We start from the raw sequence: 23,136 nt of genomic DNA on the forward strand, positions 1-23,136 counted from the left end.
AGTTGCTTTTCCCTTTTACTTCTTTGGGCCACATACAATTGATATCTTTACATATGACTTTTAATTATGAACAATTTCAATTTTGTCCATAAGGATGAAAAATTGTCTCAATATCATTTTAAATAGTTGCTCCAGAAAGGAGAGAAACTCCTACTCACAAAGCTTCCCTTGATCTTTTTAGACAAAAGTGGTCAATACTTTCTTGTTTGTGATTTCTACAGTTTTTAAATAACTTTAAGGAAACTCCTCTTCTTCGTGTTAATTTCTTTTCAGAGAGTTTTGACAATACTTAATTCTTTGTGCTTCCATTAACTTCCTCATATCTTAGAACTACTACTTAAAACCCCTCAACTATTTAGTTTTGAAGGGTATTTCCCCATAGCATACCCCAGACATAGAGAGGGGTCTCTAGTCACACCGACCTCTCTTCCCAACATTTCTGCTGCTCTACTAAAACATAGAGAAAGTACCCTTGCCATAAAGTTAAGAAGTTTGGAAAACAGCCTTTTCATGTGCTGAAGTTTGTCACGGTAAATGGCAAAGAGATGTGTCCAATGCAACACTTTTATACTTGTGATTTCAGGTAAATTTAGAAATACTACAGCATCTTACTTGTGTCCTGTATTTTCAGGTTTGTTCCTTTCATCTTTGCTTCTTTGCCTATTTTCTGATTGCTGGAGCTTTTTATTGAGTTTATCCTCTAAAATTGTAGTTATTCTCTCTTTTTCTATTCCTTTAATGTTGATCTTTAAAATTTTATCATACATACTTAGTGTATAAAGTTTATCAATATTCATTCCATATTCTTAGCAAACACAAGGATTGTTGAGCACTGTCCATCATCTCTGCTCCCCTTTAGCTAACGTCATCTTCCATTTTACCTCCATCTTATTTATGACTATTATTATATTATACATATATATTAGAAGAATCCAAATCTAACTGAAAGATATAGGTTAACAATTAGCATTCCAGTTAAGTATGATGAATTAATCACATAAATACCTGTGCTTCCTCCTGAAATTCCATAAATAGTGAGATAGATAGATATAGATATAGATATATAGATATAGATATATTGCTCAGACAAAGGTAATATAGAGGAGAAAAAAGATATAAAAATTTGCAAGCTGGAAAACAAAAGAACAAGGGCTGTTTTGTCTGAAAACAGACTAAACAGAGCTGAGAATTTGGAAACTAAAATTAGGAGTGGGAAAAATAGAGAAGCATGGTGATTTATAGCACAGAATCCTCAGGAGCCTCAGGAAACAGCCACACCAGATAACTGGGAGTGTGAGTGAGAGTGGAGTGAAAATCCCACTAGTCAAATGCTTTAGAGCCGATACATTTTTCACCAAACTATCTATTTAGTGATGTATCCATCAGTCCTTTAGTGAAATCAGACTAATTTTTAACCTTAATGTGTCAGGTTACCCTGCACAGCCCACTGAGCCCACTGAGACATATGATGACATCCAGATGACGAGAGCCTCAAATCTTTACAAGATATTTTCTCAAGGAAATTCATATCTTTTATTTCCTGATTTTTATTGCATTTTTTTTCTAAATTAACACATCTCTATCTTTAACAACATCAGAAGTAAAAGGAGGCATTTTAAGTTACAGAATAAAACTAATACTCAATAAAATTGTTAAGTAGAAGTTGTTTTAATACTAGGAAAAATGGAAATATTAAGTGATTTTTAGTTTTCAGACATTCTAACAGTTTACACATTTTAAAGTCTTATTATAATAAAGTAATTACTTTAAAAATGTTTGACTTACAGGTGCAGTATAGATAAATGGTGTAAAATATCAGTAATTTTCTGGAATGAAAATCCAGTTGTTTTGCTTAATAGAGGTAAAGATAACTGGCTCTTTTATTTAGTAATATGAGTTCCAAATCATTTCTCCGAAATCAAAATAGAGTCAACACTCAAAATATGTGCCCTGGAAAAACTAAAACTTGCAAAATATGTCATATAGTGCCCCAAATTTGCACAACTATGAAGTAATGAATCCCCATTCAAGTCTTCTGAATTCATATCCAATAGTTCTACCATGAAAGTTATTGTTCTTGACTAGATCTTTTTTCAGTAATATAAAGGTATTTCTGCTAGCCAACCAGAGCTTCCACAGTCACTGGAATATAAAGAAAATAAGTTTAGTATTTTAAAAATGTGACTACAGAAAACAAACTGTATTGCATGTGCGTGTTCCTAACTTTCCATCAACACACTCCAGCATGGTACCCCATTGCTCTTCTTTCCTAATCCTGACTCTGACTGCTGCCTCCATGCTGGGAATATCACTTTTTTGGCTCGTAAACCTTACTCCTTGGACTCTCATAATGAAAAATATATCAGTTCTTCTTTTTTTCTCCACACTTCATTCCAAAAGAATTAGAAGTGGCTTTTTAAAATGCCACATAGTATAAATAAGTGAGGAAACATGCCAAATGTATGTGGTTTGTGCCTTAACATATTAATGATGAATTTTCATATCAGTAGAAGGCGCATGAAAGGCCAGTGGGCCTTAGAGTTTCCTAAATGTGGCTGTTCTCAAAATAAATCCTCTAACCTGTCACACCTGCAGGAAAATGTCCATGTGCAAGAACAACTCCCATCAGTGGGCACCTTAAAGACTGCTCTGCGTGCGTGTGTGTTTGTGTGCTTCTGTGTACTCATATGTGTACACATATGTGAATGTGTATAAAATCATATTATCTGTACATTTTTATGTGCATAGCCTGATTTTAATCTTATTATCTGGGTCCCACAATTTAGAGACACATGATTCTGTTTTTCCTTTGTACTCTTCCCTGTGGGCAGCTGTTGGTTAATAGCAGAAATCTAACAATGTAGAAAGAGCAGATGAAGAGTTGAAAATTACATTTAATTAAAAACTGAATGCTAGGAATAAAGTGAGATATGGATAATCACTATTAACACCTCTATTTCTCCCTTGTCCATCAGTAACGTCTGAGCATTGAAAAAAATTAAAGCTGATAATTGCCACGACAGCTTAAGGGAGATAATTAGACTGTAGGTATTACTGAAATAACATGAAAAATACTAAAATAAAGTACATGAAAAGAGAAAATTAAGTGAGTAAATATAAAGTATTTATGATTCTATTTAATTACATATGAGTAAAGAATTAACTATCAGCACAGGGAAAATATTTTACTTTTGAAATGTTGCCCAAAATAAGCAACAACATATCTGGAAAATTAGAAAAGCGTATTTCAAGTTTTACTAATTATAACGTAAGTTATTTCCCATCTTCCCTTCTCAGTGCTTTGGGTGGTCTAATAATTAAATTGACAGAATAATAGGAGAAAATCAAATTTAATTTTGTATATACAGCAGCTCATAAAAATATGAGACTAAAGAAATGACCAAGGTAGGCAGATTTTGTACCTTTTAGACACAGAAACAATAAATATAGGAAGATTTGGAAAAAAAAAAAAAAGATGTTTAGGCTAGGGGTAGTAAATTAAAGAAGTAACAAAGTTTGTTTCTTCAACCTTCTCTACCCTGAATTCCTTGTCTCTGGTAAGGCACCCTTCACATGTGAGATTATATTCTGCTTTCAGAGGACAAAGGAGTGTCAGAGTTTCCTTCGTGCACAGGTTGTTTCTTAGTACCTTTAATTCAAAATAATCAATATGGCAAAGTGGCATATTTGGGGGCAGCCTGTCCTCAACCCCATCATTATTGAAACAGAGTGTTTGGTTACATCACATAGGGGATAGTACTGTAGGAGCATTTGTACTTTTATTGTACTGTAAATTAACAAGCATTACACTTTAGCAATCAGTTTTTAGCACTTGCTAAATTTCTACTTTATTCCCAACAATCATAGTCCAAATCTTACGGCTTCTGATGAATACACAATGTGGCACACCTATGTAAGTTTATCCATGATTGGTCCCCTAAAATCTATTATCATGATACACATTGACAGATAAAGTTACTCTTTCAACATAATTTTTCATTTTGTCATTTTCAATCTTATAAATGGAAAGTTTAGGTTGTCAGAATCAAAAGAAAAACTAAATACAAAGACTTCTCAGCATGAAAAAATGAGTCCTTCCTAAATTTGCATGAGCATCTTTCCAGAGCTCTCAGAGCCCAGGAACAACAGAAGAGCCCTGAGTTACTCATTTCATTTTCTCTGTAAACTCATTGGTCAAGGAGATGAAGGGTTAAAAAAAGTAACAAAGGTCTCCCCAGCACGGCCACATACTCATTTCTCTATGGAAATGTATTTTTCTCATAAGCCTCATATGTTTTATGTGGTAGGTAAATTTCCAGCCCACCAGGAGGACTCTATATAGCCTATAATATTTCTTAAACAATAAACAGTAGAAGGAGAAGAAGGAGGAGATATTATATGAATCACCTCAAAGATTAAATATAGCTTAATTTCAAGTACCTTTAGTAATCAAATAGTTATGCAAATTAGCTAAGAGCTCAATGATTATTTATAATTTTTTAAAACGCCATACTCGGAAACTAGATTATAAGCACTTTGGAGCCCACTGGAAAGTGGGGTACAGTTTGTACATTCAATGATACACATCATTACACTGTTCTCGTACATGATAGAGAATGTAAGAATTCAACACGAGGATCCACACTGGACCTTTTTAAAAATGAGTACTGTATTTTGTTAAAAAATTCCAAAGACTGTATGTTTCCAATAATTGATCAGCAGCCTGTTCACACAAAATAAAACTGGTGTTAAAGAACATGAGCTTTGATAAAAGAAGCCCATTTCTAAGATCTATCACTTTGATCAAATTACCCTATCTAAGCCTGTTTCTCAGATAGAAACATAGGGTTCATAAGAACCTAGTCCTTACACACTTTACAGACTGTAGTGAGACTCAAACTAGATGATGCGTGTAATGAGGAAAAGACAATGGGATATGAATTACCTTATTAACAAAATTTACAAAATAATTATCATTATTTAAAAATTTAGCTTTATTCATATATTTTACTCCTGTAAACAGGTAATAAAACAGGTTAAAACAAGTGAGCTGCTCAGGAAGAGAGGGCACTTCTGGACCTCATGGCAGCCCATCACACCACCTTGAAATCCTTCGGGTTCTACCTAGATGTACTGAATGTGGCCAGACCATGTGCTTCAGACCTTCCTAAATATCTGCCTCAGAAAAATGTAGAGCATATTCTTGTAATAACTATTTTAAAAATAAATTTTGCAAGACCTTTGTTTCATTGTAGGAGGTTTCTCTTCCAAATACAGACTGGAGCAAATTCTTTGTCTAGCACTTCTACATATTTTATAACAGAACAACCTTCTTATTGTCATTGTATTGATGAAGAAACTGAGAGGATCAAGTAGGTTAAAATATTTATCCAAGATCCCACAATTTTAAATGATAAAGTGTATAATTAAACCCAGGGTTCTTAACTAAAATTATATCTGTTGTAATTACAAGGTCATAATAGAGGCCACCTTAATTTTATGGGTAATAATTACATTAAATTAAATCTTTTGTAGTTATTTTAGGATGTTGTACAATTCACAATTTTATAGGCTGACACAGAATTTTGGTGGTAAATTTTTAAAAACCTCTAGAAATTAGAAATGGAAATTCACATTGCCCAATTTATTTAATAAAGCTAAATAAAACTTTAGTATGAAAGTTAGAAAGGGAGCCAGGAAAAATGAAAATTAAAAGGCAATCTCAGTCATCAGAGTAGATGCAAGTATCCTAAGCATGGATTCTTGTAAATGAAATCCATATATGTACATACATTGTAAGCAAATGGGATTTATTTCTGGGATAAAATAAAGGTTTAATATTAGAATATCAAAGTTATGTACAGTATAATCATATCAGTAAGTGAAAAACCGATAACATTTAATATTAAGGTCTGCTAAAAATGTCAGTGAACTACAGAATAGAAGGGAAATTCCTTTTACAACCCTTGGTATCTTTTTTCTGTGTCCCTCACAGCTTCCACCTGATGTTCTTTATAACTCCACTGTTGTTGTTATAACTCTACTGAGGTATGACCTGTATTGAGGTATAATTAACATATAACATTATATTAGTTTTTGGTATAAAACATAACAATTCAATATTTGTATACACTGTGGGATGATCACTACAATAAATATGTTACTGAATCTAAGCTCATTATGCTTACCACATAATGGGCCAATTAAGCCCGAGACAAGGTGTTGGGGCAGGGAATAGTGACTTTATTCAGAAAGCCATCAGACCAAGAGGATTGTGGGTTAGTGTTCCAAAGAGCAATCTTACCTGAGTTAGAATTCAGGCTTCTTTTATACTAGAACAGGAGGGGATGTGGCTGGTTGTTGCAGACTTCTTGGTGCAGGCCAGACCCCAGAGAGGATGTGAATCCTTTGTTCTTGCAGCTGTCCATGTAGCTCTGATCACCATATTACTGTAAGTGTCCAACAAGACAATTATTTTTTTGTTCTGTAATTTTTATCTCTGTATGAATGGAAAAGTGTTATATTTTTAAGGTCAGAGCCTTGAGAATGGGCTATCCTGTATATTTCATGCTATAGGCAACATTCCTTTGCAAAGGTGCAGAGCCAGCATGACTAAGCACAGGCAGCAGAGCACAAAGGTTAGAGCTAAAGGAATAGATCCAACATGGAGTCAGGCTTGTTCTTCTCTTTCAAATCTAGTTATCATCCATCACCATACATAGTGTCAACAACAACAAAATTAATCAGTAGTCAATGTAAGAATAAATGGTAAATTTTATTTGAGCCAATCTGAAGATTATAACCTGGGTGAGAACTTCTCAGAGAGCTCTAAGAACTGTTCTGAAAAAGTAAAGGGGGCGAGGCTAGTATATATGTGACTTTGGTAAAGTGGTATATATGTGCAATCAAGCACTCATCTTGGTAGAAGGTTACTGCTACTTCTGAGGAAGAGAGATCTTAGTTAATTGTTTTAACACTTCTCTAAGTATGGGAAGAGGCAAGAAACTGAGTTCCTAAAATTTTCTCGTGAAAATACTTAACTATCTTAGGGCCAGTTCTGCCAGGTGTTCCACAGTACAAAGTGCCTCATCTTGATCTTCACCCAGAATTCCTTTCAGGACGTACTGTAGGTCAGTGACTACAATGGCTAATGACTTGATTCTTGTAGAACTGGATGGTGGGCAACATTCTTTATCTTAAAATCCCTTCCCTTTTGGTCTTAATTTCAACCAAGGTTTAGGAGGCATTTCATGACTAATTTGCCCCATAGTTCTAGGAATGCTCAATCCCAGGTCTGTGTTGATTTCTTGATAGGTCACTCAACGTGCTATTACTGGTCTAGGCCTTGTTAACAGTAACTGAAGAGGAGTCTCTCGACCTCCTGTCTTACTGGTCTGTTACAGTCCAGGAAATTGTTCCCTCTTGGTGCTTCCTCTCATACCTAGATTTACACTACTACAATCATTGCTCTTATGGGACTACATATTTGATCAATTGTTTCAAGTCACCTAACCATCATTAATTTTATCAGAGGCTCAGTCACACATTTGTTTATGCAAGAAACAATAACCTTGTAAAAGAGGCAGGATACAAGTAATAAAGCTAGTAATGTTATAAGGTCATAAGTATTTAAGCTAAGAACTTCCCTTAGGTGTGGCTCAGTGTCTCCCCAGGTTGTCTGACCAGTCTGTTCTGCGCCAATCACTATCTTTAAAGGAAATTATATATTGGCATCATACCTAAAGTTCACCTAAGGTGTCTGCACGTACAAGGCAAGTGGTGGGTCATCATGGCACCTTACAGGACTGAGAAAGAAATGTTATCGTCTAAGGAGTTACCTGGCTGGTACCAGAAGAAGGAAAATTGATCTTTATGGTTGATCAGGTATTTCTGCCCTTGGGAAGGTCTGATTAACACAAAATGAAGATGCACAGTGCACACTGGAAGGGTGGGAGGAGATCCAAATGGGCAGAGAAAGAATTTTATGTTTAAATTTTTCTTGTCTTGCCTTAAAATTTGAATTTTACTTCATAAGTAGTTAATTTATTCATTTTTGTGATGAGGACATTTAAGATTTACTCTCTGACCCCCTCACCCATTTTTGCCCACCCTCACCTCCATCCCCTCTGGCAACTAGCAATCTGTTCTCTGTATCTCTGAGCTTCCTTAATGAGTTAGAAGGTATCACTTATAAAAGAAGAGCAAAACACTACACTCAAAGGTGAAAGCTTAAAATCCTTCCTTCAAAACAAACAAACAAAAATACCAAATCTCATTTTAATTATTTCAGTTCATTGTTTCCTCTGATAGTCCTAAGCAATGTAATAATCTAATAAGACAGTTTAAGAATTAGAAACAAAAGAAAGATCTCATTACTCACAGATGATACAGTATTGTTAAAAATAGGAAAGTTTAACCAGGTTGCTTCATATACAACAGTCGATTGCTTTTCAATATGCCAACGTGAGTTAAATATGTAATATTGCAAAGGACTATTTAAAATAGCAACAAATTCAGAAGGTTTATAGAAGTTAACCTAAGAAATTATGCACATGACCTTTATAGAGAAAAGTTATAAAACTGTATTAAAAATGTTTTAGAAGCTCTAGTAAAATGGAGACATATATACGTCCATGTGTAGGAGGATAAAGTGTCACAAAGATATCAATTACTTACAATTTTTTCCATAAAATCAATGGGATTCAAATTAGTTTCTGTTTATGTAATTTAAAAGGATGGTCACACATGTTACTGATTCCAATATTTGTATCTTTTTTTTTTTAACATCTTTATTGCGGTATAATTGCTTTACAATGCTGTATTAGTTTCTGCTTTATAACAAAGTGAATCAGTTATACATATACATATGTTCCCATATCTCTTCCCTGTTGCATCTCCCTCCCTCCCACCCTCCCTATCCCACCCCTCCAGGCTGTCACAAAGCACCAAGCCAACATCGCTGTGCCATGCGGCTCCTTCCCACTAGCTATCTACCTTACGTTTGTTAGTGTATATATGTCCATGCCTCTCTCTCGCCCTGTCACAGCTCAAAAGGCACAGGACAAACAGTCAGTAACACAATCCCAAGGAAGGAGAATATGCAGCATTGCATTACTCGATATCAAGATGCACCCCAAAGCTATACTAATTAAGTCAATCTTTGATTGGCTTGGGGTTTACAGTCTGTCCAATGGAATAGGATAATGATCCCGTAAATAGACCTACATAGAGGAAGGGGATGCATGACAGAACTGGGAATGCAGATGAGTATGGGAAGAGTGCCTGCTCTGTAAGTTATCCTAGGATAATTGGCATTCCACCTTAAAAGACAAAGGAGAGGGCTTCCCTGGTGGCGCAGTGGTTGAGAGTCTGCCTGCTGATGCAGGGGACGTGGTCGTGTCCCGGTCCGGGAAGATCCCACATGCTACGGAGCAGCTCGGCCCGTGAGCCATGGCCGCTGAGCCTGCGTGTCCGGAGCCTGTGCTCCGCGACGGGAGAGGCCACGAGAGTGAGAGACCCACGCACCGCAAAAAAAAAAAAAAAAAAAAAAAAAAAAAAAGACAAAGGAGAAAGAAAGGGCTGTAAAGAGTCTATACAGAGTCAATACTAAACAATCCTACCATAGACAGCTGGCCGAAATGTTTTTACACAGGAAAGTGGCATGATTTGATTTGTGTTTTACTTCCTATCCTGTGGGTGACTATTAAAGGAATTTTCTCTGATAATCTATTTCCATTTGCCAGTGAAAGGAAAATATTGTGATCATAGGTGTTGTGCTTCCTTTCACAATGATTGCTCATTGCTTTCAGAGAAAAATGTGTTCAACTGTTTGACTAGTTGTCTCTCAGCGTGTCTTGCAATCACGTAATTTCTTAAATCTGCCTCTGTAACTCTTATTTATTATATATTTCCTTTGGCTACATGGAGGAGTCTCTGCCAATCTTAAACTACACTTTCTGGCTTTGCATTTCAGTAGTACTTGTTTTGATACCTTAATTTTTTGCATTATACAATTATACTTGCTCTATAAATTATGTCATTGACTCACAGTTCATGGACTAATCAATCTGTGAAAATCTATGACAAGAACAAATATTTCATAATTTATTTAAAAATATACTTACTTCCCACAAATGCATTTTCAAATGGCATAAACCTTTAAATTGACAGGAAAAAAACAAGCATTTTTGAAAGCATTAGTGGAGTGTTTAACAAACTTGGTACAATAGTAAACAGTGGGTGAAGGTTAATTTGCTTACTTTCTCCTGCTTTATTTGTAGATATTAAGCTAATTGAGATGAATTTAAATGGACTACATAAATTTGGATTTTAAGGTGAATTAAACACAATTTAGAGAACGTGGAACTATATAGTATTAAACATGGAGAGTATTTTGTATTGGTAAAATCCAAGCTCCTCTTTCTAGAAAAAATGGAAATTAACAAAACCAAGTCACATGGTATTCTGCAGCTGATAATGTGGTTGTGATCTGCTCACTGGTAGAATCAAGACTGAGCACAGGCTTCTTAATAAACTAAGTACACCTTCCTATATGAATTATATTTATGTAATACATATAATCTTTTCTCAAACTGAAACTTCATTTAACAGACAAATTTGCACACACACACACCCACATATCACAAATGTCCACTATTTTTTCCTAGATATTACCTCCAAGACATATGAAATAATAAAGGATCATTTGCATTTGCATTTTCAGTTGCAAATTATTTCTTAACATTTAGTTAGTGATACATACTCCAGCGAGAAATACATAGTTTGCTATGAATGTTTTTTGAGTTTGAGTGATTATTCATGGATTACACTGATGTTGACAATAATCTACTAGAAATAGGGTTAAATAATATACATTCTTTTTAAAGTGTCCTGTCTTTATAGAGTCATTATCAAACTATTAATATTGTAGGAGAGCCTGGTATTCAGTTATTCTCTCATAAATTTCCAACTTACCTGTTTAATCTTACATATAGTACACTAACCGCAAAAAAAGACTCCATTCTTTGAAATGTGATATGCTAAACCATAAAATCAAAGGAAAAAGACTCAGCTAAGAATTACTTACTTTTTCTATGTATTTATTTTATTAAAGGAAAATGTGCTGTTGGAGTAATTGTTCATAATTTATCAAAGAAGAATATTATACACATTGGTTGTATTTCGTTTGTTCTAATTTAAATATGTATTTATGCCTCAGAAGCTATATTTGCCATTTCTTCTAAAATATATTTATTCTATTATTCTTCTAATATATTTAAAACCCTTCTTTGTGCTATGGGGGAAGGCAGGGTTACTGGCTTCTGATTTTTCACTGAAACAGCTTTGAAGTTTTCTTTATCTTCATGCATTAGAGCTGGCTATGGCTTACTGTGCACTGGAAATTCAAATAGTTTTGTGTCAAAAATTTCAACTGCTCACCAGCATCAACCAAATTTCACATAATTTTTTTAGTGACTAGACTCATTTGTATACTCAATATGCACGGTTAGAAATGAAGGTAAGAACTATGTCTCAGAAGGAGAAGCAGAGGCAGGAAGTTGGAGATGAAAGTTAAGGTCTCGGGCTTGGACATGTGATTTGCACTTCAAGTCTTTGATCTGCTAATAACCAGGAAACAAAGTATGAATCTGGGAAGTACTGGGATACCAACTTCATCTGCGGTGAACCCTACCCTGATGTCTCAGTGGGAACTGACCCCATCCTTATCTCCAGTGGAGGGCTTCATGTGTGACCCAGTTCTAGCCAGTCAACTACTAGGAGAGGTTCATTCTACACTTGGGAAAATTCTTCCTTCCTCTTTTGAAAACTGAATGACTAGGAACACAAATAAGAAGGTATGTCACTTAAGCTACCACTGGCCACCATTTTAGAATCAGGAGAAAAGCAAGCCTTAGATTAAATCTTGCCATGTGAGTAGAAGAACAGAGACAGAAGAAATCCAGCTCTTTTATGAGGACACAGCTGAGCCTCTACATACACAAGCATCCATCTGGAAGCCTGTCCTATCCTTGAACTTCCTTTTACATAAGCCATTAAATTTCCTTGTTGCTGAAGCTACATTGAACTGGGCTTTCTGGTTAGTTACACCAAAAGCATATAACCTCATTCAGAGGTATAATTATAAAATGAGGGCATACAATTCAGATAACAATTCTTCTATTTGAAAAAAATGAAAACCAAAATTCAGGAACTTGTAATCTAGATAATGAAAAATGTATGGAATTATAGCCCATCATTACTGAATATAGTCTCTATACATATCTTTTCTTCACAAAACCATTCTGTAATTCCCACCACCACTTTTTTTAATAGATTAAGATTTTCACTAAGGGAGATGTCAAATAAAATCTGTATTCATGCATTTGAATAGGAAACACTACAAATATGGTTGAATACTCTATGCAAAATATTTCCTGATTTTTTTAAAATTCAAACATAAAAAAATGTAATTTTCCAACCACATTTAAACAAAATTAATTATATTTTCCATAAGAGATAGTGTTTTTACATGTTTAAGAAAACCAAGCACTTGGGGTAGAATGCTGAACCAAACATATATGGCTCTTGACCTCATGTAGCTTACAACTGACTGCATGTATGTATGGGCTTTTATTACAGAGCACTAATCACATGATGGCAAAGCCACTTAATCTTTTTAGTCCAAAAAAATACCTATCTTAAAATAATGAAATTAAAGTAAGTTTTGAGTTAGCTATTGTTGGAAAATATATTTCTTTCTGAACCATTTTAAAGATATATAGTGTTTTCTTTATTTCACCAATGTTGAGTACATCCATGTTGTAATGTTAGTCTTTTTCTGAAAATGTATTATGCTTTTTTACATTTTGAACTTTAAATATAACAGATATTTGTCTCCATTCACAATTCATTCAAATAAATGGATGAAACTTTCCAAATTATTTAATGTTTTGCCTTCAACCTCATCATTAAAACTCTACAAGGAAAAAATACTTGTCTATATAACATAACAACTAAAACAATTCAAAAGCCAAAATTGAAGGCATTGTTAATATTTTCAATCTTTAAGCAACTTTCTAATGAATTCCTTGATTTAAAATATATATATATGTTTTTATGTCTACAAAGCACAAATGTTTTCTGTCAGTATTTTGAACCTTCTTATTTCTACTTAAAATGAAATATTTTCTTTGAGGTTTAGCTGATTATTTCCTTAGAGCTTTTTACAAGTTTGAAAATTTACACAATGAGTATTTCTAAAGCTTTATTGAAATCTTAAAATAAGAAAAATACTCTGCATAAAATGTAAACCGTGTTTAAGTTTTAAAATACAGATTTTATGAAGAGTGTTATCCTATGATGGGCAGTAAACTAAATCTCACATTGTTCCATGAATAATCTCTTCTATCAATATTAATTGTGAAAGAATAAACAATTTGGAAGTTTTAAATGAGAGTTTGTATATATGTATGTGTGTCACAGAAGGAGGACAGAAAGGAGAGAGATTCAAATTCATGGTTACAGGAATATCATCAATCAGCAAGGATCAATCAAGTATTTATCAAAGAAAAGTAACTTTTAATAATGATATAATTAACTTAGAGAAATAAGCTAACTAGGTTTCATTAATCATATATTTATAAATTTAAGAAATTAAATTGTCAAAGTATTTTGCTCAAAATGTCTCTGTGTTTTACTTGAAAGACTAAGGCTAATTAAAACATAATCATTCAGAAAGCAAAAGAAAAACAAAGAGAAAGAGATGTTTTTTAAGACGCTGAGATAATATAGCATTGTTACAAAAAGGTGGCAGTTCCTTTATTTGCCAATATTCTTTGTCAGCCCTCAAACACCACCAATCAAATTAACAATGACACAAATCAAAATTTTGTACCAACATCTTATATATACAATAAGGATGTCTTTAGAAAATGTTCTTATTTCTGGTGACCTGTAACATAAAATCTAGGTAAGAGTACTTGAAGATCTAGACATCCCTACCCTCCAATGAAATTTGATCATGATGCCTCCAGTACATATAAATTATGTCAAACCATGGTGACAATGACAAAGAAAATAGGTGCCCAAGCTTGTCATAGGTAGAAAAGAGTCAGGTCAGAGCCATTTCAGAAAACATTATGCTAACGTTATAATGTGATGTCCAACTATTGAACATTTCCTTCCAACATAAATTGTATTTTCTTTCTGACTCCACAGATATCAGTTGTGTTTGTTATTACGGAGATTCCTATCTAGAATTTCGGAATGTGTTTTTAAATCCACAAAATAACATATCCCTAGAATTTCAGACCTCCAACGCCTATGGACTCCTGCTCTACATCAAACAAGACTTAGATTCAGGAGATGGACTTTTTATTCAATTATTTATTGAAAATGGTACTTTAAAGGTAAGTCAAATTTATTTAACATAAATTTTATGAAGTTGTTATGATTCACCACTTTAGTGGTTATTATCAATATAAAATTTAACCTTAATTATGTCTTTTATACCCACCACCAGGCTGTGTGTCCTGTTTTTTGTAATTTCTTCCTGTTCGGTGTACACTATTGATATGTCAAAAGAGTATACGCTTTAAATAGCGTTCATTCTCTTCTTTTCTCTATATTTTCAACTTTTCTTCCACAATTATATTTCCCAATTTCTCAATTATAATTGCTGCAAATTTTTTATAACTTTAATGGCAGACGTGATCTGGGAACACTTGGGAAACCCCAGGTTTCTTTCAAAGGATCTTTAAGGGGAACACTCTCTTTATAATAACACTAAGATGTTATTTGTCTTTTTCGTACTCATTTTCATAAGTGTACGTAGTTTTCCAGAAGCTTCATGATGCGATGTCATCCCTCTGATCACTAGTGTAATGTGTACTTATATGTTTTTGTGTTTTAAAAGTCTGTTTTAATTTTAGTATTATACATATTGATAGATATAATCCAATACACAAAACTCTTTAGGGCCCTCAATAATTTTTCAGAGTGCAAAGAGGTTCAGATATCAAAAATTTGAGACTGCTCACTTAAAACTTGCCAGTGTTTATAACAATCTTCCTTTAAAAGTCCAAAATTACACAGCTAAATTTTGAAGCCAATGTTGAATTGAAAATGCATGCTCTTTTCCCAAGACCATTGTACCTTAACAAATCGCCTCATATTCCTGTTCTAAATACTCAGATTAAGGAAGTCATCAAGTCGTCACTGCAATAAGGTAATTAACTCAACACAGTCTAGTATATGAAACATGACAACAGTATTTTAGATGTTATTTAAATATGATATGAATTTCCATAAAAGTGTGAGGTACACCTTCTAACTTAAATAAGCCAAGTTGTACAAGTTTGATTTTCTTTAAATACTCACCTTTCTTAAGTAATATAACACATATACACAATTTAGTAAAATGTCTGATATAAACAAATGTCAACCAGATGTAGCAGATTAGTAGTGGTAGCATTATCTTTATTCAATTATCCATTTTTTCACTCATTCATTGAACATTTATCCATCCCCAGTGACAGTGCCAGTTTGTGAGGATTAAATGGTAAATAAAACACACTTTGTTCTCATATTGCTTCAAATTGATTACAGATAATAATAACAGGTGAAAATGGAACAAGAAAATAGAATTATGTAATGAATAGAATACTATAATGAGTCATCAAACATCAGTCTGACCCTTTAAGATAAGGTTTGCTGATCCCTGCTCTACAGCATTTTCCTCGACTAAGACCAGAAATTTCTGTTAGTCTTATAATAAGCAGAAAACATGAAGAGATCAAATATAAGGAACTATCAAGCACACATAATATTGAGCCCTGGTCACGTCCAGCACATTTTTCTACTCCTAACTCAGCTCACAATTCAGCCAGCCCCTCTCACCACAGTGGATGTCTCCAGAGACATGGTGAGCCACACCAGAGACTTGTAGAATTATCGGTGAAAATATGTATGAAATAATGGAGAACAGAGATTTCTTTCACTTTCAAGTGGATAAAAATAAATTCAAATTAGCTGAACTAAGACATTTAGGAATTATAAAACTGTAATGGATGAAGAAAGGTGTAGAATTTCTTTCTTTTAGGTTTTATGACAAAGAAAACATATATATTGATACTCTGTAATAATTACTATAATTTATTGGATTGCAATTACGTGTTGGGCTTCAACTTAAGAAAATATATTAAGATCATGGACTCTAGAGCAAGAATGTTAGAGTTGGAACACCAGCTCGGCCATTTAGGGGTTTTGAGGTCTTGCAAAATTTAAGCTGTCTGGGCTGGAGTTTACTCACTCATGAAGGAGGGTAGTAAATGTAGGTGTGAGGTTTAAATTAGTAAGTGGATAAATATTGTGAAGTTAGTGTAATACAATGGGTGAGTAAGTAAAGGCATATAAACTCATAGAAGAAAGCCTGGGACATATTAATCCAATATGAGGAGGAGGTATTTCTCTCTGTATCTCACAAAGACCTCGCAGCCCAGTGGAGGTTCTCAGAGTGTTCGGAATTACACATGCTCTTTGAACTCTTTCAAAGATAGTAGATCAGGAATTGTTACTCCGTTGTGTCAGTCCAAAATCCATGTTCTTTCCACACCCATCATTGTAATGATTTAAAGGAAATTTCAGTGCTATCCTATCTTTATGATTTTAAGATTTTCCTTATTCTGCTATGATTTTTCGAGACTATGTTCCAATTTTCTCATTCATTTTGAAAGTATAATCATATGGGGAATGTATTTACATTACAATTTTCACGAAAGATATATTATGGTTGAACTCTTCCAGTGATCATAATTTAAGACCTATTCAAATTCTAGAAATGCAGAATTGTTAGTCAAATATTTTTTAGGAAATTTAAGTTTCAAAGATAAATGTATCAAAATTAATTTTTAAAACTATTTCATTGGCTCTTTCTAATAACAAGGAGGTAAGCAGGTACATCCATGTTGGGACTCAAATGTCAGTCCCTTCACTTATTAGCTGTATCACGTATCACTGTGCCTCCCTGACTGGAGCAGATAACTCCCCCTCAGTTTCCACCTCTGAATAAAGAAGGTAATAAAAGAGTAGTACCTACTTCACAGATTTTTTTGTGTTTTGTTTTTTTTTTTGTTTTTGTTTTGTAAGGAAGCAATCAGCTGAAACCTATAAATTACTTTAAAAATCCATGGTACAGAGTAACAATCACAGTAGCTATTGTTTTATATATATATCATAAAGGACCTATTTTTAATAAAAGAAAAAATTCAAATACAATTAATAAAATCATCCATTAAATATTTTTAAATGTTTAACTTTTACATCCCTGAAGATAGGAATTAATAAGACTTAGCTGTACCTGAAAAATAATTTTCTGATATATTTGAACAAAACAAGGAGATTACCACCCCCCATACACACACATTGTTGGCCAGTAAATTATCATTTAAACTTAAGTAACTGTTTTAACTAACAACATAGATCTCCTAGTGATGTACATAAGAAATAGCTAAATTATTATCCATGCTCCCAAAAATATTAAATATTAAATCTGGTCACCTTGATTGCATACTAGACACAGCATAAAAATGCAATAGACAAATGTGGCCTTTTATTAGTTACACATGGCTTGAGAAGAATGTACAGCCAAAGGTCATGCCACTGATTTTCTGGTAAAGTATATGTAGATATATTTGATTTTGAAAATCTCAGTGTTGTTTAACATAGTTCTTAAAGTGAACCCTCAGTAGATAATTTTATAAAGGAAAGGAACCTTTTTGAGATGACCAAATATCATAAAAATTTAAGATATATAGCATTATGTGTACCTTTGGGTTACATGTGGGAAGATATAGACATACAAATTTAATGTAGCTGGATGCATAGGAGTTATGAAACACTATGCAACTGTGTTTCTTTAACTTATATGTGGCTTACAGATCTCTAATAGATATGCTAAAGACTATAAAGGCCCTTTCTGGGAAAGAATGGCCACAATATAACTGATATACATTCAGGAACATGCTGTTGAGAGGATGTAGGCCACTGCAGCCCATTCATGGAATTCCCAGGGGTGTCTGGCCAAGCATTATCTACTATAGACATGATTTGCTCCTTTTAAAACCATAACTCAGTTGGTCCAATTAACAATAATCCCACAAATGGCCATAGCCCCCTTCAATCCTCTGGAAGTTTAGGATGAATGATTAAATTTCATAATCTTTAAGTTTCCCTTGTTTGACGTTAACATCACTGTCTAGATGGTATACACTAGTGTTTGCATTGCTCAGTAACTAGAATCTAAGGAAAATTGCCTATTAACATTCACTCCCAGCTAGCAGAAGCTGCCTTTCTCAACCAGGCTCCCCAGAATACAAGAGAAACCAGAAGTGTGTGTGTGTGTGTGTGTGTGTGTGTGTGTGTGTGTGTGTGTATGTGTACATGTGTATGGTTTATGTGTATGTATATAACATGTATGCATTTATGTGTTTTAATTCTAGCACTTATTAGTTGAACACCTTGAGCTGTCACTTTAATTTTCAGACTTCTTATCTCTCCAACACAATAATATATTACTGGTAAATTGTAATGTTCAATACAAAAATAAGATGTTAATTTCACACTGAAAAACTGTTTGAGGAAAAAATTTTTTTCCCCGTAGTACCACTTTTTCTGTGCTGGTGAAGCAAAATTGAAAAGCATTAACACTACTATTAAAGTGGATGATGGACAAAAGTATACACTGCTTATCAGGTAAGATACATTTTTTATTTCCACTTCATCTCATATGCAGCAAAGACTATTTCTCTGGATATTGTTCTTGAACTTTAAAGTGGAGGCTCTCCAGATTAATATTCACATATTCTTGTATGTAAATGAATGTTCATCAAACCATTCTGTCTTTTCTATATGTCCTAAAATAGTACTGGGGAAAGAATGTTATAGGAATTATATTATCAAGGAATTTACATAAGCAGATTTACAAAAAGAAGCCCTGAAAGCCTCACAATGTTTCCCACTTAAAGGAGTTGTGAAAACAAACCGGTATTTCTTTGAATAAACAAAGTCAAATATATTCACTATAGAAAATGTGGAACATTCAAAAAAACATAAAGAAGAAAAGTAAAATGATCCATTATACCACAATTGATATAGAGTAATGAATATATATTATTATATTCCTAAAACCTGCATTTGAAGTTGACTTTACCCCCCAAATCCTCACCAACATCAGATATAATTTTGCCAATCTATTAAGTGAAATTGACATTTTCCCCTAATTTGCATTTTTTTAAATTTTTAGTAAGGCCTAATTTTTTTTTTTTTTTGCGATACGTGGGCCTCTCACTGTTGTGGCCTCTCCCGTTACGGAGCACAGGCTCCGGACGCGCAGGCTCAGCAGATATGGCTCACGGGCCCAGCCGCTCCGTGGCATGTGGGATCTTCCCGGACCGGGGCATGAACCCGTGTCTCCTGCATCGGCAGGTGGACTCTCAACCACTGCGCCACCAGGGAAGCCCGTAAGGTCTAATTTTTAATACATAGTATATATTATGTGTTTTGCCTCTCTCCACCTTTTTTTCTAAATAAGTGATATTTTGAAACACACACCATCATCCTTATCCAGTATGTAGACTAAAGTAAATTATTTGGTTATGGCAATAGGTTATTATTTGGTAAAAATAATTAACTGTTTAAAGTGAAAAAAAGAAGAAAGCAAAGAGGCAAAAAACAGAGACTGGGAAGGAAGTAAAAGGAGAAGTTTTAAGGAAGTCTACCCTCTTTTATCCAGAACTACCCAAATCCTATTGTCTAGAATCCAGACTCTTAGGGAAAAATAATGAAAAAACAATTTATTATCAACTAAATTGTGGAAAGGCTACATCACATATACCTTCCCTGACACTCAAAATTCACGTGTGCATTTTAAGACTCCTGAGATCCTAATTTAATAAAGTGTCGCTTTCTTTGCTTAACTCAAGACATGGGCACAGGACACTTTAATGTTTTTCTTCAGCATTTTAGCCTCTTGAATAACCAATGCTGAGGGCAATGCACTTTGGAAAATGCCATCCTAGCCAAGGTGATAGTTTCCCAAGGCAGAGGGTACCATCATCTGGACAGAAAGCAGGTCTATGAACATTGGGGTAGCAGTGAGAATTGTATCACAAAAGACATATTTGCACCCTTCAAAGGAAACAAAGACAGGTGATAAATGGTGGGAGAGACAGAGAGTGCACCAGAAGATGCTATTCTAACTTGGGGAGTGTTGAAAAATGGTTAAAAAATAAATTGAGAACACGGAAACCATAGTTACAGTTTATTAAACACCAATTATGTGTCAAGTCATAATTCTATTACATATACAAATTTACTCATCTCTAAGAACAATTTAATTATTAACTTTTATTATAGTTTCTTTCATTTTTTATTGAAGTATAGTTGATTTACAATGTTTCAGGTATACAGCACAGTGATTCTTTTATACATATATGTATTCTTTTTCATATTCTTTTCCATTATGTAGTTTATTATTAGATATTGAATATAGTTCCCTGTGCTATACAGTAGGACCTTGTTGTTTATGAATTAACATTTTATTATAGTTTTACTATCATTTCCCAGACGTAGAACTAGGAGATATAGAGGTTAAATACAGAAAAAAAAAAAAAAAAAACGGTTTGAAAAGGGCACAATTCCAAGGCTACTCCAAAACGTCTGAATATGTTTTAAGTCATGGGTACAATGACCCACGTTGTAGAAACATAGTATAATTTGATCTCTTATCTTCTTCTACCCTGAAAGAACTGCTGTATGTTCAAGATAAGATAAAGATAAGAATTATAAATGATGTTCCCTGGACTTCCCTGGTGGCGCAGTGGTTGAGTGTCCGCCGGCCGATGCAGGGGACGCATGTTCGTGCCCCGGTCTGGGAAGATCCCACATGCCGCAGAGCGGCTTAGGCCAGTGAGCGATGGCCACTGAGCCTGCGCGTCCGGATACTGTGCCCCACAACGGGAGAGGCCGCAAGAGTGAGAGGCCCGAGTAACGCAAAAATAATAATAATAATAAATAAATAAATATAAATGATGTGCCCTGCAAAAAAGCCTTCAAGCAGCAAGAACAATATTAATTAGCAAGCACTAAACAACCACCATATGCCAGATGCTTTACAGATACATAACTAACTAAGCATCACAGACTGGGAGACTTAAATTACATAAATTTACTTTCTCACAGCTCTGGAGGCTGGAATTCTGAGATCAAGATATCGGCAGGACTTGCAGCAACATGGCTGCAACTAGAGATTATCATACTAAGTGAAGTAAATCAGAAAGAGAAAGACAAATACCATATATCATGTAAATGCAGAATCTAAAATATGACACAAATGAACCTATGTACAAAACAGAAACAGACTCACAGACATAGAGAGCAGATCTGTGGTTGCTAAGGGGGAGGGATGGATTGGACGTTTGGGATTAGCACATGCAAACTATTATATATAGGATGGATAAACAACAAGGTCCTACTGTGTAGCACAGGGAATCGTATTCAGTATCCTGTGATAAACCATAATGAAAAAGAATATTTTAAAAAAGAATATATATATATATATATATATATATATATATATACACACACACACATATACGTGTGTTTGTGTAGTATAACTTTGCTGTAGAGCAGAAATTAACACAACATTGTGAATGAAGTATACGTCAATAATTTTTTTTTTTAAAAGATAATGGCAGGGTTGGTTTCTTCTGACGCCTCTCACTTGGCTTGTATATGACTGTCATCTCCCTGTATCTTTGAGCCATATCCTCTGTGTGTCTGTGTTCTAATTTCCTCCTCTTATAAAGACATTAGTCATGAGGGATTAGAGCCCACCTAATTGTTTCATTTTAACTTCTTATCTCTTTAAAAACCCTACCTTTAAACAGTCACATTCTGAAGTACTGAGAGTTAAGACTTCAACATATGAATTTTTTATGAGTCCATAACACACATTTTGCACATTTCAAAGCTGAGGATCATAGAAAGTAAGCAACTTTCTCAAGATCACGTGGTGCTAGTCAGTGGGAGGGCAAGATGAAAACCCAGATCTCTTAAATTTTTCTACTATAGCATGTCCAGTCTGTGTTTTAGAAGTGACTATATACTGTTTAAAGTGTTTTTTAAAAGAAAAACATTACAACATCTCAGGGGTACCTATTTTTTCTCTATCCTCAGCACATGTCACTTTTAAGGATGTTTAACAGCAAAAAAAAATCACTTTCCTTAAAGTTATATAACTACAATTTGTTTTTTGCAATTTACACACACCATTGCTTTTTACTTTTATGAAAAAGTAGTTGACAACCTGTCTATATCTGGTCTAAGTTATCTAAATTCAGAAATATTTCTTCACAGGTCCTGGGTTTGTTTGAAGTAATGGAAAATTTATATAAATATTCATTTTTCTTATTTTTATCATCTATAAAGAACAAAAGTGGAGCTCCATTAATTTTACTTTTCTACACCTTTAAAACATACTTAGAAGTAAAAGGGAAAAAGAAAATTTCAATTTTAAGTTTAAATCAATTCAGGAATGCTATGGCTACAATTAAAAAAATATGTATTCTGTGTGCACGTTATTCTTTATTTTTTCCTGGACGTGCCGTGCAGCATGTGGGATCTTAGTTCCCTGACCAGGGATCAAACCTGTGAAGTCTCTGTGGCCATAATTTTTTGACCATTAACATACTCTTTAAAGTAAAGCTAATGGTATGCACACGTTTCACTCCCAACTCTACACTCTCATCTTGTTTCTGTTGGATGATGACGTTCCATTGCATATGAATATAGGAGAAGTATCCTTCCTTCCATGCTCTAGTGGAATTGTGGGGGGGGCGGGGAAGCAAGGCTGTGCACCGCCTATGAAGAAGGGCTCTCTCAGAAAGACTGAAACAAATACTCTCTGTGAAAAAGTAACTTGGAAAGCTCATTATTTTTGGAACAAGGAAAGACAGGATTTCTGCAGAGGAGCATGATACTTTTAAAAAAGAAATGTGTGATTGTTTAACCTAACAAAAGCAGGAAGGAAAATATGGAGTGCTTAAATCAGGTGAAATGCACACTGGTATAGTAAAGGTA

At 34.2% G+C, this 23,136-nt stretch overlaps 1 protein-coding gene across 1 annotated transcript in view; it reads left to right on the plus strand.

The window, feature by feature from the left end:
- Positions 1-23,136, plus strand: part of EYS (EGF-like photoreceptor maintenance factor) — a gene marked incomplete at its 5' end in the record, with an annotated part of 885,136 nt that overhangs the window by 155,266 nt on the left and 706,734 nt on the right. Inside the window, 2 exons of the mRNA XM_007449587.1 lie at positions 14,218-14,408; positions 18,659-18,750. Coding sequence (XP_007449649.1) covers positions 14,218-14,408; positions 18,659-18,750 — 283 coding nt within the window. The remainder of the gene's footprint in view (positions 1-14,217; positions 14,409-18,658; positions 18,751-23,136) is intronic.

The sequence above is a fragment of the Lipotes vexillifer genome, unplaced genomic scaffold, assembly GCF_000442215.2.
Source record: "Lipotes vexillifer unplaced genomic scaffold, Lipotes_vexillifer_v1.1 scaffold793, whole genome shotgun sequence".
NCBI lineage: Eukaryota > Metazoa > Chordata > Mammalia > Artiodactyla > Lipotidae > Lipotes > Lipotes vexillifer.